The sequence below is a fragment of the Callorhinus ursinus genome, unplaced genomic scaffold, assembly GCF_003265705.2.
Source record: "Callorhinus ursinus isolate GAN/ISIS: 27379988/994484 unplaced genomic scaffold, GSC_fseal_2.0 scaffold10, whole genome shotgun sequence".
Lineage (NCBI taxonomy): Eukaryota > Metazoa > Chordata > Mammalia > Carnivora > Otariidae > Callorhinus > Callorhinus ursinus.
The window spans coordinates 67,446,927-67,460,611 of record NW_027397072.1 but is presented as its reverse complement, the minus strand read 5'-3'; the positions used below and the strand labels follow the sequence as shown (position 1 = coordinate 67,460,611).

The 13,685-nt window shown below is 37.3% G+C and overlaps 1 protein-coding gene across 4 annotated transcripts in view; it reads right to left on the bottom strand.

Annotated features, from left to right (window-relative positions):
* ASB3 (ankyrin repeat and SOCS box containing 3) overlaps positions 1–13,685 on the bottom strand; it is a 103,504-nt gene that overhangs the window by 35,184 nt on the left and 54,635 nt on the right. For all 4 annotated transcript variants that reach the window (XM_025868848.2, XM_073897718.1, XM_025868846.2 and 1 more), the window contains 3 exons: positions 6,169–6,281; positions 5,444–5,579; positions 1,918–2,095 (listed from right to left, as the gene is read on the bottom strand). In XM_025868848.2, the coding sequence (XP_025724633.1) occupies positions 1,918–2,095; positions 5,444–5,579; positions 6,169–6,281 (427 nt within the window). The remainder of the gene's footprint in view (positions 1–1,917; positions 2,096–5,443; positions 5,580–6,168; positions 6,282–13,685) is intronic.

Genomic DNA, 13,685 nt, shown 5'->3' with positions numbered 1-13,685 from the left:
TCTTTTTTTTTTAGAGATTTTATTTATTTATTTGAGAGAGAGAACAAGCAAGCGAGCAAGCAAGGTGGGGAGGAGGGATTGGGCACAAGCAGGGGGAGGAAGAGGAGCAGAAGGAGAGGGAGAAGCAGACACCCTGCTAACAGGGAGCCCGATGTGGAGCTCCATCCCAGGACCCTAAGATCATGACCTGAGCCGAAAGTAGATGCTTAACCGACTGAGCCATCCCGGTGCCCCAAGAAATAAGAATTTCTGCTAAAATATTCTATTCTCTGGAAAGAATATAAGGCTCTTTAAACACTAAGGCAGATTTATAAAGAAACTGGTTGCTAAGTAGAGGAAGTTCTAAAGAAAATCATTAAAACCTAAGTTCTTAGATTATTTGTAAACTTACCTCCAGATTCAGCTGGAAAGAACTAGTCTACTCTTCTAAAATTAAAAATAAAACTGTAGAGATAAGGTCAGACATGAAATCCCCCTCTTTCTGGGAAAAGAAAGGCAGGGCTACTCCAAAGCTACTTGCCTTTTGCAAGGTAGGCTTAAGATGTTAACATTTAAGTAGAACTTACACTCACAGAAGGGGTTACATTAGAAGTAGTCTATGGAGGAAATTGTAATGACAAACAGAATTCCCAAAATTGAGGACAAATCCCAAGAGGGTTTTGGTATCAATTTAAAGCTCCCAGTAAAATTGTGTTGTTTTTTTTTTTTAATTTTATTATTTGAGAGAGAGAGAGAGAGAGTGCACAAGCAGGGGAGGGGTAGAGAGAGAGGGAGAGGCAGGCTCCCTGCTGAGTAGGGAGCCCAGTGCAGGACTCGATCTCAGGACCCTGGGATCATGATCTGAGCCGAAGGCAGCCGCTTTAACCAAATGAGCCACCCAGGCGCCCGGCTCCCAGTATAACTGCACCTAACACTTATGTTTAAATACACAATCAAGAATTTTAAGAAAAATACCAGATCTTTAAACCTAAGTATTCTGTTAAAATAAATAACCTGTTTAATGTCCCTTAATAAATATGTTTAACTTTTGAAAATGGGTTGGAAAAATTATACAAGATGCAAAAATACATAAAATACCTTTGAGGAAATAGTAAAATACCGTGCCACCTAGTGGCATAATAACCAAATTACAGAATTTGTTTTCCTACCATGTAATCACACTAAAGTAATGGCAATTTCAATACTACTTTTTAAATTAAATAACAGTAACAACAACAATAAAACTATTATTTTTGAATTACAACTCTAAAGACTTTAAACATATATTTTTAATACTATTCATTGCCAATTTATGTTAAGATAGGCTACCATATTCTCATAGGTATAACCAGGTTATTAGCTTCTAAGATTCCTGGAATGCCCAATTTCAGGGAGTTTCTCTAAGTCTTCCCCTCTCCAGCAAAAATGTCATGTTTTGGCTAAGGAAGAAGAGTAAAGAAGCAGGGAAAAGTACCAAGCTGGGCTTGAGATTAGATAAAGAGTGGTCAAAGGGTTCAAGATGGGGAGAACTACCCAGTCCACACAAAAGGAAGACTCGACCCAAAAGGAGTCACAAATTCAAAAGCTTTCTGGGGTCAGGGAGGTATCATAAGTAAGCTGAATAAGGTCATCAGATCGCTAACTAAAGACACCTGGGGTAAAACCAGAGCAGAGCAGAAGAGCATGGCCACAACCTGAGAAATCAGAGGAAAGACTTAAATACCCTGAGGGTGCCCCAGAACTCTGTCTCTAGCCACTCTGCTCACATGAGGAAAGTGCAAGACTAAGAGGAGCTGGGGTGGCACGGGGCAGATATGGGAATGGACCTAGTCATACAGTAGGTTGGCAGAGAAGGGAGTACCAAGGATTCTGCCCAGAAGATTTATTCCTTATCACTTTTTGATTATGAGACCATTTTTATTTTGTTTTAATACTTACTTTGTATGGCCCATTTGTGCAGCTGCATGAATAGGTAACTGCCAATTGTCCTCATTACAGTAAAGATCAGGATCTGCCCCACTGGATAACAAAAGCTCCACACATTCTGTGTGGCCCTCTTGAGCAGCAATGAACAAGGGAGTAGCTTTGTCCAATGCCTGACAATTGACATTTGCACCTAATACAAAATATAACATTTAACAGAGAATCCTAATTTATGAAAAAAAAAGGTGATGATTAACATAAATTTCAAAACAGCTGTCTTAAAAGGGCTTTATAGTACAATAGTTTTTCCAACCCCAATGGATATTGTTGTATAAACATACTGATTTTCCACATTTGTTGGTAATCATTTAAATTGTTTTCGCTTTTATGTTAACAAGGAAACAAGTGATTGGTACTTTAGAATTCATTTTTAAGCTAAAACAAAAATCTTATTCAATGAAGGATTCATTTCATTCCAATCTGTCCTCCAGCAAGCACTCTGTGGGCCCAATAAGTAATCACTGAAAAATGAAAAATGCAAACCAACAAATATGGAATGTCTGATTATTACAGAAAAATATAAGAAAAACCTAAATCGTAAGAATGTATAGATGCCATTAATCAATTCAGGCTAAGATTTATGAAAAAAAAAACTAGGGATGGCTGGGTGGCTCGGTCTGTTAAGTGTCTGCCTTCAGCTCAGGTCATGATCTCAGGGCCCTGGGATCGAGTCCTTCATCGGGCTCCTTGTTCAGTGGTGCCTGGTTCTCCCTCCGTCTGCCACTCCCCCTGCTTGTGCTTGCACTCTCTCTCTCTCTATCTGACAAATAAATAAATAAAATCTTTAAAAAAAAAAAGCTAATGTTGACTATACTCTTCATTAAGTCCCTTTTCTGCATGATCACTGTACAATAAAACCTTATAATGAAAGGGAAAATGTCTATTTAAATGGGTTTCTGAGCTGATTTTTAAAGAACAAAAACTAATCAATTATTTAAATGCCAGTGCATCAAGATGTAAAAAAGCTGAAAGTGACCTCACTTTCTATGAAGGTTTTAAAATATCCCCCAGTTTTTCTCATTGACAAATAGTATGTTAAGTATGCTAAGTATAGTGTTATTACATGACTAAGAATTTTTAAATTTCTGGAATATGTCTCAGTGGAAAAGTCATCTTCATCACAAGGAAAAAAACTATCTCTTTGAAAGGATGTTCCATAAATGTACCTGGAATAAACCACAGCCCCGACTTAGGCAAAAACTAGGCAAAACACAAATAATAAGTTAATAGTAAGGGTGCATGGAACTTCAGAAACTCCAACTGGACACTCAACACATCAAGGCAAGTAGACTGTTCTTCTTATACAAAGTGGATGCTTCATCTACAGTCAGCCTCAGAAAAAAGGGAACACTAATCACTGAGAAAAGACTAAGTTGAGAAAAGATATCTACTTAACTTTCCTTTTTAAGCAGTATTTCATTTTGACTGATAATTTCAAAGTATCAAAAAGAATAAGGATCCAGGCCCCATAAAATTACAGGTGGAGAGGTCAGAAAAATGACAGATAATTCACTGAAAGGAAAATCATTTTAATGAATTAGAAACATATATAGCTACATTATAAACATAGCTACATACCCTTTCAATTTGCTGCTCATAACTATTCAGAGAGGAGAGGGGAAAAAAGAACAAAGCAAAACAAAACAGGTGCCTAGCATTTAAGAACAAAGCAAAACAGAGCAGGTGCTTAGCATTCAGGGAGACTAGGCATGAGGAAATAGTCATTAAGGTGCAGTTTAATCCATTTTATTCTTTTTTAATTTTTTTTAATTTTATTTATTTATCTGAGAGAAAGAGAGAGAGAGAGAGTTGGGTCAGAGGGAGAAGCAGACTCCCTGCCGAGCAGGGAGCCCGATGTGGGACTTGATCCCAGGACTCCAGGATCATGACCTGAGCCGAAGGCAGTCGCTTAACCAACTGAGCCACCCAGGCGCCCTATTCTTTTTTTTAAAAAGATTTTATTTATTTATTTGATAGAGAAAGAGCACAGGTAGGCAGAGTGGCAGGCAGAGGGAGGGAGAAGCAGGCTCCCCACTGAGCAAGGACAGTGACACAGGGCTCGATCCCAGAACCCTGGGATCATGACTTGAGCCAAAGGCAGACACTTAACCAACTGAGCCACCCAGGTGGCCCCATAACCCGTTTTATTCTAAATATTAGTTACACACTAATAACTGGAACTTACAGGACTGGAAGCCATAAGATGAATTAGGACAGCCTCAGGAAGGTACAACATAAAAGAGCAAGAGAGGTCACACATGAGAAGACCTGCTTCCAAGCCCTGATTCTGCCAGTAAATATTTTCTAGACCTTTGGCAAGGCACTTAAACACTCAGGGCCTGGGATTCTTAATCTAAAAAAATACATGTTTAAATAAGTGATTTTGGAGATTTCCTCTCAACTCTAAGATTTACAGACTCAATATTTGTAACAGATATCTTAATTTGGCACTTAATATTTTCTTTGCTCCATACTTCAACTTGAGCATTTGAAAGTTTGTAAGGAGAAAGCAGAAATAAGAAAATATATGCTTTGCTGTCTAAATAAACTTTGTTTTGTATACTTGGAGGTAACTTTTTTTTTTTAAGTAGGCTCCACGTCTGCAACGCAGCGCTTGATCTCATGACCCTGAGATCAAGACCTGAGCTGAGATCAAGAGTCAAGACGCTTAACCAACTGAGCCACCCAGCGCCCCCTGGAGGTAATTTATTAAAAACCTAAGTATTATAGACATAAATAAAAAGCCTAGGTATTTAAATTTTTTTTTTTTTTTTTTTTTTTTTTTTTTTTACGTGGTGGCAATCTGATACATTTCCCTTTGGCTCTTAACTATCCATGCTTCATCAGGTTAGTACTGTGAGTCCATACATAGTGTTTGGAGGAATTTAGAAGCCCTTATATAACAAGCATTTCTGGTCACAGAAATGTCACACAGCGTAAGAATGCCACCTCAACACCATCTTCTCCAGAAATGCTGAATGTATAATTGTCACAGAGAATTCTTTAGCAGGTTTATGTTGCTATTAACATAATAAATAAAGTGTAAACATGCTTTCAAATAAACCCATTTAAATAATCACACAATTTATCAAAACATACAACTCAAAGGCTTAATATACAAAATAGCTATCTAATAAATTAATTAAGCTTATATAGTCTCACGCCCTAGAAAGTTGGAACTGCTCAGGTCCCCATAAGCAAGAACAGACCCATCATTCAACTTGCCAATAAACCTGCTTTAGTGATAGGTCATTATGTTCCTCTTCAGATAAATTAGTAGCTGTGCATCACACTATGTTAGTAATAGACAGTTAGTAACCAGGCTTATAAATCAACTTGTATGTACTCTTATTTACCACTAACATAAAACCATAAATTTCACAACCTGATTTATATCTGGTCAAGAATTATACTTCCTAGGAAGATAACACAGTTAAAACTCAAGATCTTAATAGTGCAAAGGCTAATGGTTTAATCTTACCTGATGAAATAAGTATGTTCAAGCTTTCTAGCTTGCCATACTGAGCAGCCACAAATAAAGGTGTGATTCCAAAGTCATCCTGGCATTCCTTGTTTGCCCCTTTTTTAAGAAGCAATTTTATGATCTCAGCATTTTCCTAAAGCACAGATTCATATTTTAAATAGGAGAAAACAAAGAGAATAGAAGGTATCTCTTTTCTTATTGTTGTATTTTGGGGCTTTTTCATCCTCACTAAAGGAAAACTTTTTTTTTAAGTGTACTGTTCAATGAGAAGGAAGTATTAAACAATCAGATTATTCTATACCTTTAGCTAGCCCATTAAACATAAATAGATGAAACACTGATCTCTAAGAATCATAATCCTTTTAAAGCTTGCAAAACTAGTTTGCTAGCCCAAGCACTAAGGAGTTACCACAGTTTCTAAACACACTGCTATAAATAAAATAAGCCATTGCTTCTTATCAATTCATATCCCAAATATTCTGATGGTCTCTTAACTATGCTATCAACATATGAAAAAAAATCCCTGAAGCCCAAAGCTGCTGGAACTACCAGAGCAGTTGGCTTATTCAGAATGATCATTAGCATTTAGACTGCCTTTTCTGTACTGCACTAACCATCATAAATCACAGGCAAGTAGGAAGCAAAAACTGTATAGAACTGTCATTTTAAAAGGGTAAAACATATAATTTACATGGAAATGAAATAATAAATTCAGAGGTTACCTGAAAAGTAGCCTGGTGCAAAGCGTTCCATCCACACATAGAATGGGATCCATTAACATTTGCTCCATGTCGAAGCAACAGCCTTAACACATCTATCTGTCCATTTTCAACAGCTGCAATACAGCAGTCAAAACAATTATTGTCAGTACAAAGGCATGTTTGTAGGACTGGACACTTTGGTGATGTTCTCATCACTTATTCACCCTGGAACTCACAATGCTCTGATCATTCCTATCAAGAAATCAAAACATATACTCCCTATGCAATCCCAAAACATTCATCACAATTGTCTTAGCCCAGACCTATTAACATATACTATCCTATCTTTTCAAAATTATTTTCAATCCTATTCAAAAGGTACAGAGGAAATGGAAACCAGAGGCAAACATTTATTCCCTCTGCTAATGAAGACAATGTTTCTGTTGTGTTAAAAATGCAATTGGGAGACAGACAGGGGTGAACAAGTCGGAAGAAACAGCACCAGGCTGAAGAAACAGTCTAGAAAGGATTGAAAGGTTTCTATTATTACCATCTGACCCCACATGACAATAGTCACTGACAACCCAAAAAAGCAACACTGCAAGTTTTGTATCGTAGATTTTTCTGCCATCATAGACAACAATCACATTTTTGTATCAATCAATGAAAATATGGTAAAACTTTGCTTATTTGAAAAGGAGACTCCAGGTAACCTAAAGGGTATTATTAAAGAACTGCATATGACTTAACTACAGTAACTGAAACTAACAGCTCCCAAGATGCTGCTAACATAGATCCTTTAAAGAAGAGTTCGCATGCCCGTAGATACCTAAAAATCCTTTACCCTTTTTACTAATTTCACCAAATTATTCTACTTTCTTTTACATATTTAATTTAACATGAGCCCAAGATAGGTGTCACCTAATATCAGGTAAATATAACAATTTATAAATCCTACTTTGTGAAGAAGAACATAAGTATGATGTTACTAAGTTGATACAACACACAAGTGGGACCAAACTTCCCAGAATGTCATCTACCACAAAACTGTGCATTGAAGGTGGCACTGGTTCTGGAGGAGTTAATGAAAAAAAAAAGGAATTCAAGAACAGAGGTATATAGTACTTACTGACGTAAGTACACACACAAATACACCATTAGCAAATCAGGTACACTGTGAATGATATAGGTGTGAGGTTACTGTGATGACTTCTTGGAATTATAAGTTTGGGGAAATATCAGTATCTATAAGAAAGAAGATAGATGTGTATAAGAAGGTCTGACTTCATATGCTTGGTAATGAGAAAGGAGGTTTGAAAAACAAGTATTTCCTTCTACTATAGTTGCAGGTAGGAAGTGAAAATCAACAACTTTCAGTCAAAAATTAGAAAGGCACTAGACTTGGGGAGCCTAGGTGGCTCAGTCGGTTAAGCGTCTGCCTTCAGCTCAGGTCATGATCCCAGAGTCCTGGGATCAAGCCCCGCTTTGGGCTCCCTGCTCAGCAGGAAGCCTGCTTCTCCCTCTCCCACTCCCCCTGCCTGTGTTCCCTCTCTCGCTGTGTCTATCTGTCAAATAAATAAATCTTAAAAAAAAAAAAAGAAAGAAAGGCACTAGACTTTTAAATGAAGGGCCACACATGAAAAATGCTGGAAACATAAAACAACAGGAAAGATAAAATATTTAAAAGTAGAAACAACAAGAAAGATAAAATATTTAAAAGTAGAAAACAAGAAATGATACATGTACTCATTACTGAGGATAAATAACATGTCACTGATATTCTATTAATTTTGTATACTGAATTTATACCAAAGCTTAGTTCCCCCATAAGGACTGTCAGAAGTTCTATGGTCAAGAATTCTCTTCTTCAGGGAGGTTTCAGAAAAATGTGGTGGTTCAGAAACCACCACGGTTGAGATAGCACCACTGTAATAGAAGTTTAACATATCTTATTTCTAAGTTAACGTTCAAGGGCATTTTACCAAAGAAAAAAACAGCTTTTCAAGCTATTTTTTCTATAATCAATTTAAAGTCAATCTAATTTTGGGTGGAGGTCATAAGAGAAAAGGAAGAAAATCTGTTTCATATCGAATTCATACATCATTACCAGTGATTGCTGGCAAAAATCATTCTATAGCCAGACCCTGAGTTGAAGATTATCAGGCTGTCAAGCAGTGATATATGAAGCAGGGTAAAGATGTTTGTTTTTCATGAGTTAGGCTGACCTTATAAAAATGAAAGTCAAAAAATTTGTTTTGATTATTAAAGACACTATAGTAGAGAGACAGAAAAATTGTTTTTAACATCATAAATACATTAAGATATATGATATCTGCATCTCTAGTGAAAACATTTCCCAATGACAAAACAGTGAAACCAATACATGAGCAGATAAACAGCATTTTTATAGCTCTCACTAATTATTTAAATATAAAGCAAATTAAATGGTCAATAATTAAGAAACAATGGTTCAGAAAAGTGTACTTAGAGCTTACATCTACTACCAAAAGCCTCTCCTTTGGAAAAGGTGGATTAATTTATTTTTCCTTATATAACAAGTTACCAAATTGAGGAGGCAGGGTGCTATAGGATATCAATGTGTGTTATGCTTCAATACAAGTTTATTTTAAAAAAGAAAAAAGAACCAGACTTGAACTTTCTGTTTGCTGGCCTCTTAATCCACTAAGAAAGTATACTCCTTGAGGAAAGAAACTGTGCCTCCTTCTGCTTGTATGCTTTGTGCCAAATGCAGACAGAAGACAGGAAATAAATAATCATTGCCTGGATGAATGGGAAAAAAAATGTCTAAAAAGAAGTAAAATTTTCACTTTTTAAGAACAGATCCCCTTTCCAAACTAAACAGGCTTCAGAATTAGACTTCTGGATAGGACAACATAATTAGAACTAAACTAACCTTCCCACCACCAATTACTGTTCAAGTGAACAAATATGTAAGGCAACTTTTTCTGGCATTAAATAGGTAGAACATTGTGATTCCCGAGAGAAGGGAAACACATGAGGTAAGCCCCGTGACCACCTCAGCTCTCTGCCAGGCAACATTTCTTAATTATGGTACTTTGAGCTAAAGTCCAAGCAGGGCAAGGGTGAGGTTGATGAAAAGGTACTCCAAGAAAGGAAACAGCCCAAGCAGAGGACAGCAGTCCACTAAGGAAGCAGAGATTAGAGTTTAAGTAGTTGACACCTGTGGTGGAAGGCCCCAGAGAAAACAGATCTGTGCAGAGAGGTCCTGGTGTGGAAGTTCTCTAAGAATCCTTGGCTGTAGTCTGGGCTGCACATGCCAAAGGCAAGGACAAAGCTTACTGGAGAACTGCTAAAGGATTAAGAATGGAATAAGGGGCGCCTAGTTGGCTCAGTCTTCAGGTTAAGCATCTGCCTTTGGCTCAGGTCATGATCCCAGGATCATCCTGCTTCTCCCTCTTCCCCGCTTGTACTCTCTCTCTCAAATAAATAAATAAAATCTTAAAAAAAAAAAAAAAAGAATGGAACAGAGATAACTAGAGGTCAAACAGTGCTGAGGACAATGGAAATCCTAGGGGTTCTGGTCAGTCACAGGGGTGAAACAATAAGATACCTCATTAACACTTTGGGCATCCAGCTAAGATACCCAAAAGACAGAGCCCTGGGAGTAAAAACCATATCTGAGAGTAACGCCTACTCTAGATCTGCTCTAAAGAAGCCTAAAATAAGTCCTGCAAGATGGGGAAGGGGGCAGAGGTTGGGAGGTGAGAGTCCTGCCAAATTAGATACACTCAGGAAACACCTTAAGCTCTCCACAGATACAGTCTAACAAAGCATAAGACCAAACCTAAACAAGCTGTAGGTGATATGTCAGTAAATGAACTATTAGCAAAAAGAAAAAAAACATATCAACATTTCTCATATGAAGATAACAGAATTCAAATCTTTCTAACATACTATCCACCATGTCCAGTATACAAGTCAGAAAGCAGTCACCAGAAACTGACCCCAAAATGGCCCGGATGTTGGAATTAACAGATGAAATAAAGCAACTTATATAAATGTTTTAAAAATTTAAGGGAGGGAGCCTGGGTGGCTCAGTTGGTTGAGCAACTGCCTTCAGCTCAGGTTATGATCCTGAAGTCCCAGGACTGAGTCCCGCATCGGGCTCCCTGCTCAGCGGGGAGTCTGCTTCTCCCTCTGACCCTCTTCTGTCTCGTGCTCACTCTGTCTCTCAGTCTCTCTCTCAAATAAATAAAATCTTTAAAAAAAATTTAAGGGAAATATGTTCAAAGACTTTATGTTTAATATATATGGTATATAGAAAGGTATATACAGAGAATCTCAGCAGAAAACTGAAGTCATTAAGGGAAAAAAAAAAGAAATTCCAGAACTGAAAAAAAGAAATGAGTGGGCTTTTAAAAGATTAGAGATAGGAGAAGAGTCAGTGAACTTGAAGACATCAATATAAATCATCCAGGGGCGCCTGGGTGGCTCAGTCATTAAGCATCTGCCTTTGGCTCAGGTCATGATCCCAGGATCCTGGGATCGAGCCCCCACAATGGGCTCCCTGCTCGGCGGGAGGACTGCTTCTCCCTCTTCCACTCCCTCTGCTTGTGTTCCCTCTCTCACTGTGTCTCTCTCTGTCAAATAAATAAATAAATAAATCTTTAAAAAAAAAAAAAAAATATATATATATATCATCCAATCTAAAGAACTGAGAGAGTGGGGCACCTGGCTGGCTTAGTCAGAAAAGTATGCAACTCTGGATCTTGGGGTGGTGAGTTTGAGCCTCACGCTGGGTACAGCGATTACTTAAATAAATAAAACTTTGAAAAAAAACGAAGAAAGAACGGAGAGGAAAAAAAGACTGCAGGAAAACTAACTGTGCATCAGGAACCTGTGGGTCAACATCAGATAGTCCAATATACATGTAATTGAAAGTCCCAAAGGAGAAGAGAGTAAGAATGGGACAGAGAAAAATATATTTCAAGAAATAATGGCTGAAATTTTCCAAAATTTGATTTTAAAAACATAAAGAAAAGCCACATTGACTTACAGATCCCAGAAAATCAGCAAACCACAGTGCTCTAGAAGAAGTCACTATACGTCTTATGATTTCACATTATATGTAAATTAAGGATGATTATATGAACATACCTGACAGTTCCATGGAAGAATTCCCTTTATTATAGAAGGGGCTACAAACAACAAGCCACTGAAATCAACTTAACAGCTTAATAGTTTAACTTTTTTTCAGGGCTCCCACTTGCACTTAAAATCTACCATTTCACCATATCCTTCAAGACTCTGCGATAATAAATTAATTAATCCAGCCATTCAACAGTACCAGGGACTGTACCAAGCACAAGGGTTATATAGCAGTCAACTCAAGAGATAAGGTATTTACCTTCATGGAACTTCCCTTTTAGCCAGAGAGATGGATAATAAACAAACATAGATAAATAAAATAAGTTCTCATGAAAATACTGTGAAAGAAATTAACAGAGTAAAATAATAGTGACTGGGGATGAGTGTGCTACTTTAGAAAAGGAGATAGAGGTCATCTTTGAAACAAAGACAGCTAGCTGAAGAGAGAAATGAAAGATAAAAAGCAGTAAGTCACACAAAGAGATTGAGGAGGAGTAGTCCAAGCAGGAAACAGGAGCATAAAGGCTGTGAGGGAGCCAAGAGCTGGGTATGTTTGAGGAACAGCAAGATGGCCCCTATGACTTAAGTGTAAGTCAGGGAGAGGAAATAAGGCCAAAGAGGTCTCAGGAAGAAGCCATACTTTGTATGGCATAGTCAGAAGTTTTAATTAATTGGTTGACTGATTTGTTTGTTCATTTATTTTTATTCAAGGAAAAAATTTTCAGCTAGAGCATCAATGGAAAACAGCTCTCTCTTCAGACTCACCTTGTGAGCCTCTCCCCCTCACTTTCCTGTGTTCTAGCCACATTCCTTTTGCCTTATTTCAATGGTTTGTTCCCTACTTTCAGAATGCAACAACTAAGAAAAATTTTCACTGACCAGCCCAACTAAAGCAGGTCCCCCTATTACTTTCTATCATATCATAATGTCCCACTCCTATCACTTATTAATGGATTGCAATTATAATTCACATGTATACTTGTTCATTATAAATTCCCCACCAGATTATAAACCTCACTCACAACTATGTATCCCCAGCACTTAGCAAAGTGCCTGACTTTTAGAGCCACTCAGTAAATATAAGCTAGATGACAGAAAGCAGAAGAGTATTTATACTGACTGGTCACTTCAAACATTAAACACACCATCACAAATACTAAAAGAACAGAAATGAGCAGAGGGGGAAAAAAGCACTTGAGACTAACACTAAGCAGGATTCTCAAATTGACTAATCAGATCTTTGCTATTACAAAGGAAAGATAAACCTACACGATTGATGTTAAAATGGAAACAATAAGATTCAAGTAATAAAATCTAGAGAAGTATTTATTTGCAACTTATAAATTAAATGAGATATTCACATAATGAGTTCTTTTATTGCTGTAATCAAAATTTAAACAATAACCTATAAACACATAAAAAGATCAATATCATTAATCATGAGGGAAATGCAAATCAGAACCATGAGATGCCACTTCACACCCATTAGGATACCTGTAATCAAAAACATGGACAAGTATTGACAAGGATATGGAGAAACTGAAACCATCATCCATTGCTGGTAGGAATGCAAAATGGTACAGCCACTTTGTAAGTCCAGCAGTTCCTCAAAAACATAAACATAGGGTTATCACATGACCCAGCTATTCCACTCCTAGAAATTTCCACAAAACAAACCAGAAAACATATATCCATACAAAAACTTATACACAAACGATTTTGGCAGGATTATTCATAATAGTCAAGAAGTAGAAACAACCCAAATGTTCATCAATTGAAGAATGGATAAACAAAAGGTGGTACAACCACACTGCTGAATATTATTCAGCCATAAAAAAGGAATAAAGTACTGATATATGCTACAACATGAACCTTAAAAACTTTATGCTAAATGAAAAAAGCCAGACATAAAAGGCCACATATTGTGTGATTATAGGAAATGTCGAGAATAAGCAATTCCATAGACACGATGGAGTTTCATAGTTGCCAGGGGCTGGGGGAAGGAGTGGGGAGTGACGGCTACCACATGCAGGGGCTCCTGCTGAGGAGCAACACCCCAAGCTTCTTAAAGCCCCACTGTTTGAGTTTGCCTATAAATCACACCCTAAAATCTTTAGAGGATCTTTCATCTGCCTGAATACTACTATGAGGCACCACCTTTATCACACACAGATTTTAACCAAGTACTTTACAATCATATAGAAGACTTCACTTTGATACCATGTTTCCCTGGTGGTGCCCTGGATTCAATATTTGCTTGTAAATCTTAATGTAAGTCTTCTTAGTTTAAGCCTTTTGCTCTTAGTGGAGGCTGAGAACTTTCAAAACTATGAAGTCCAGGCTCTTTTGTGTTTTAAAGTCTTTCTTTTAGTTAACCTCTCTTTTCTCACTTTTTTTCTCAAAGTGTT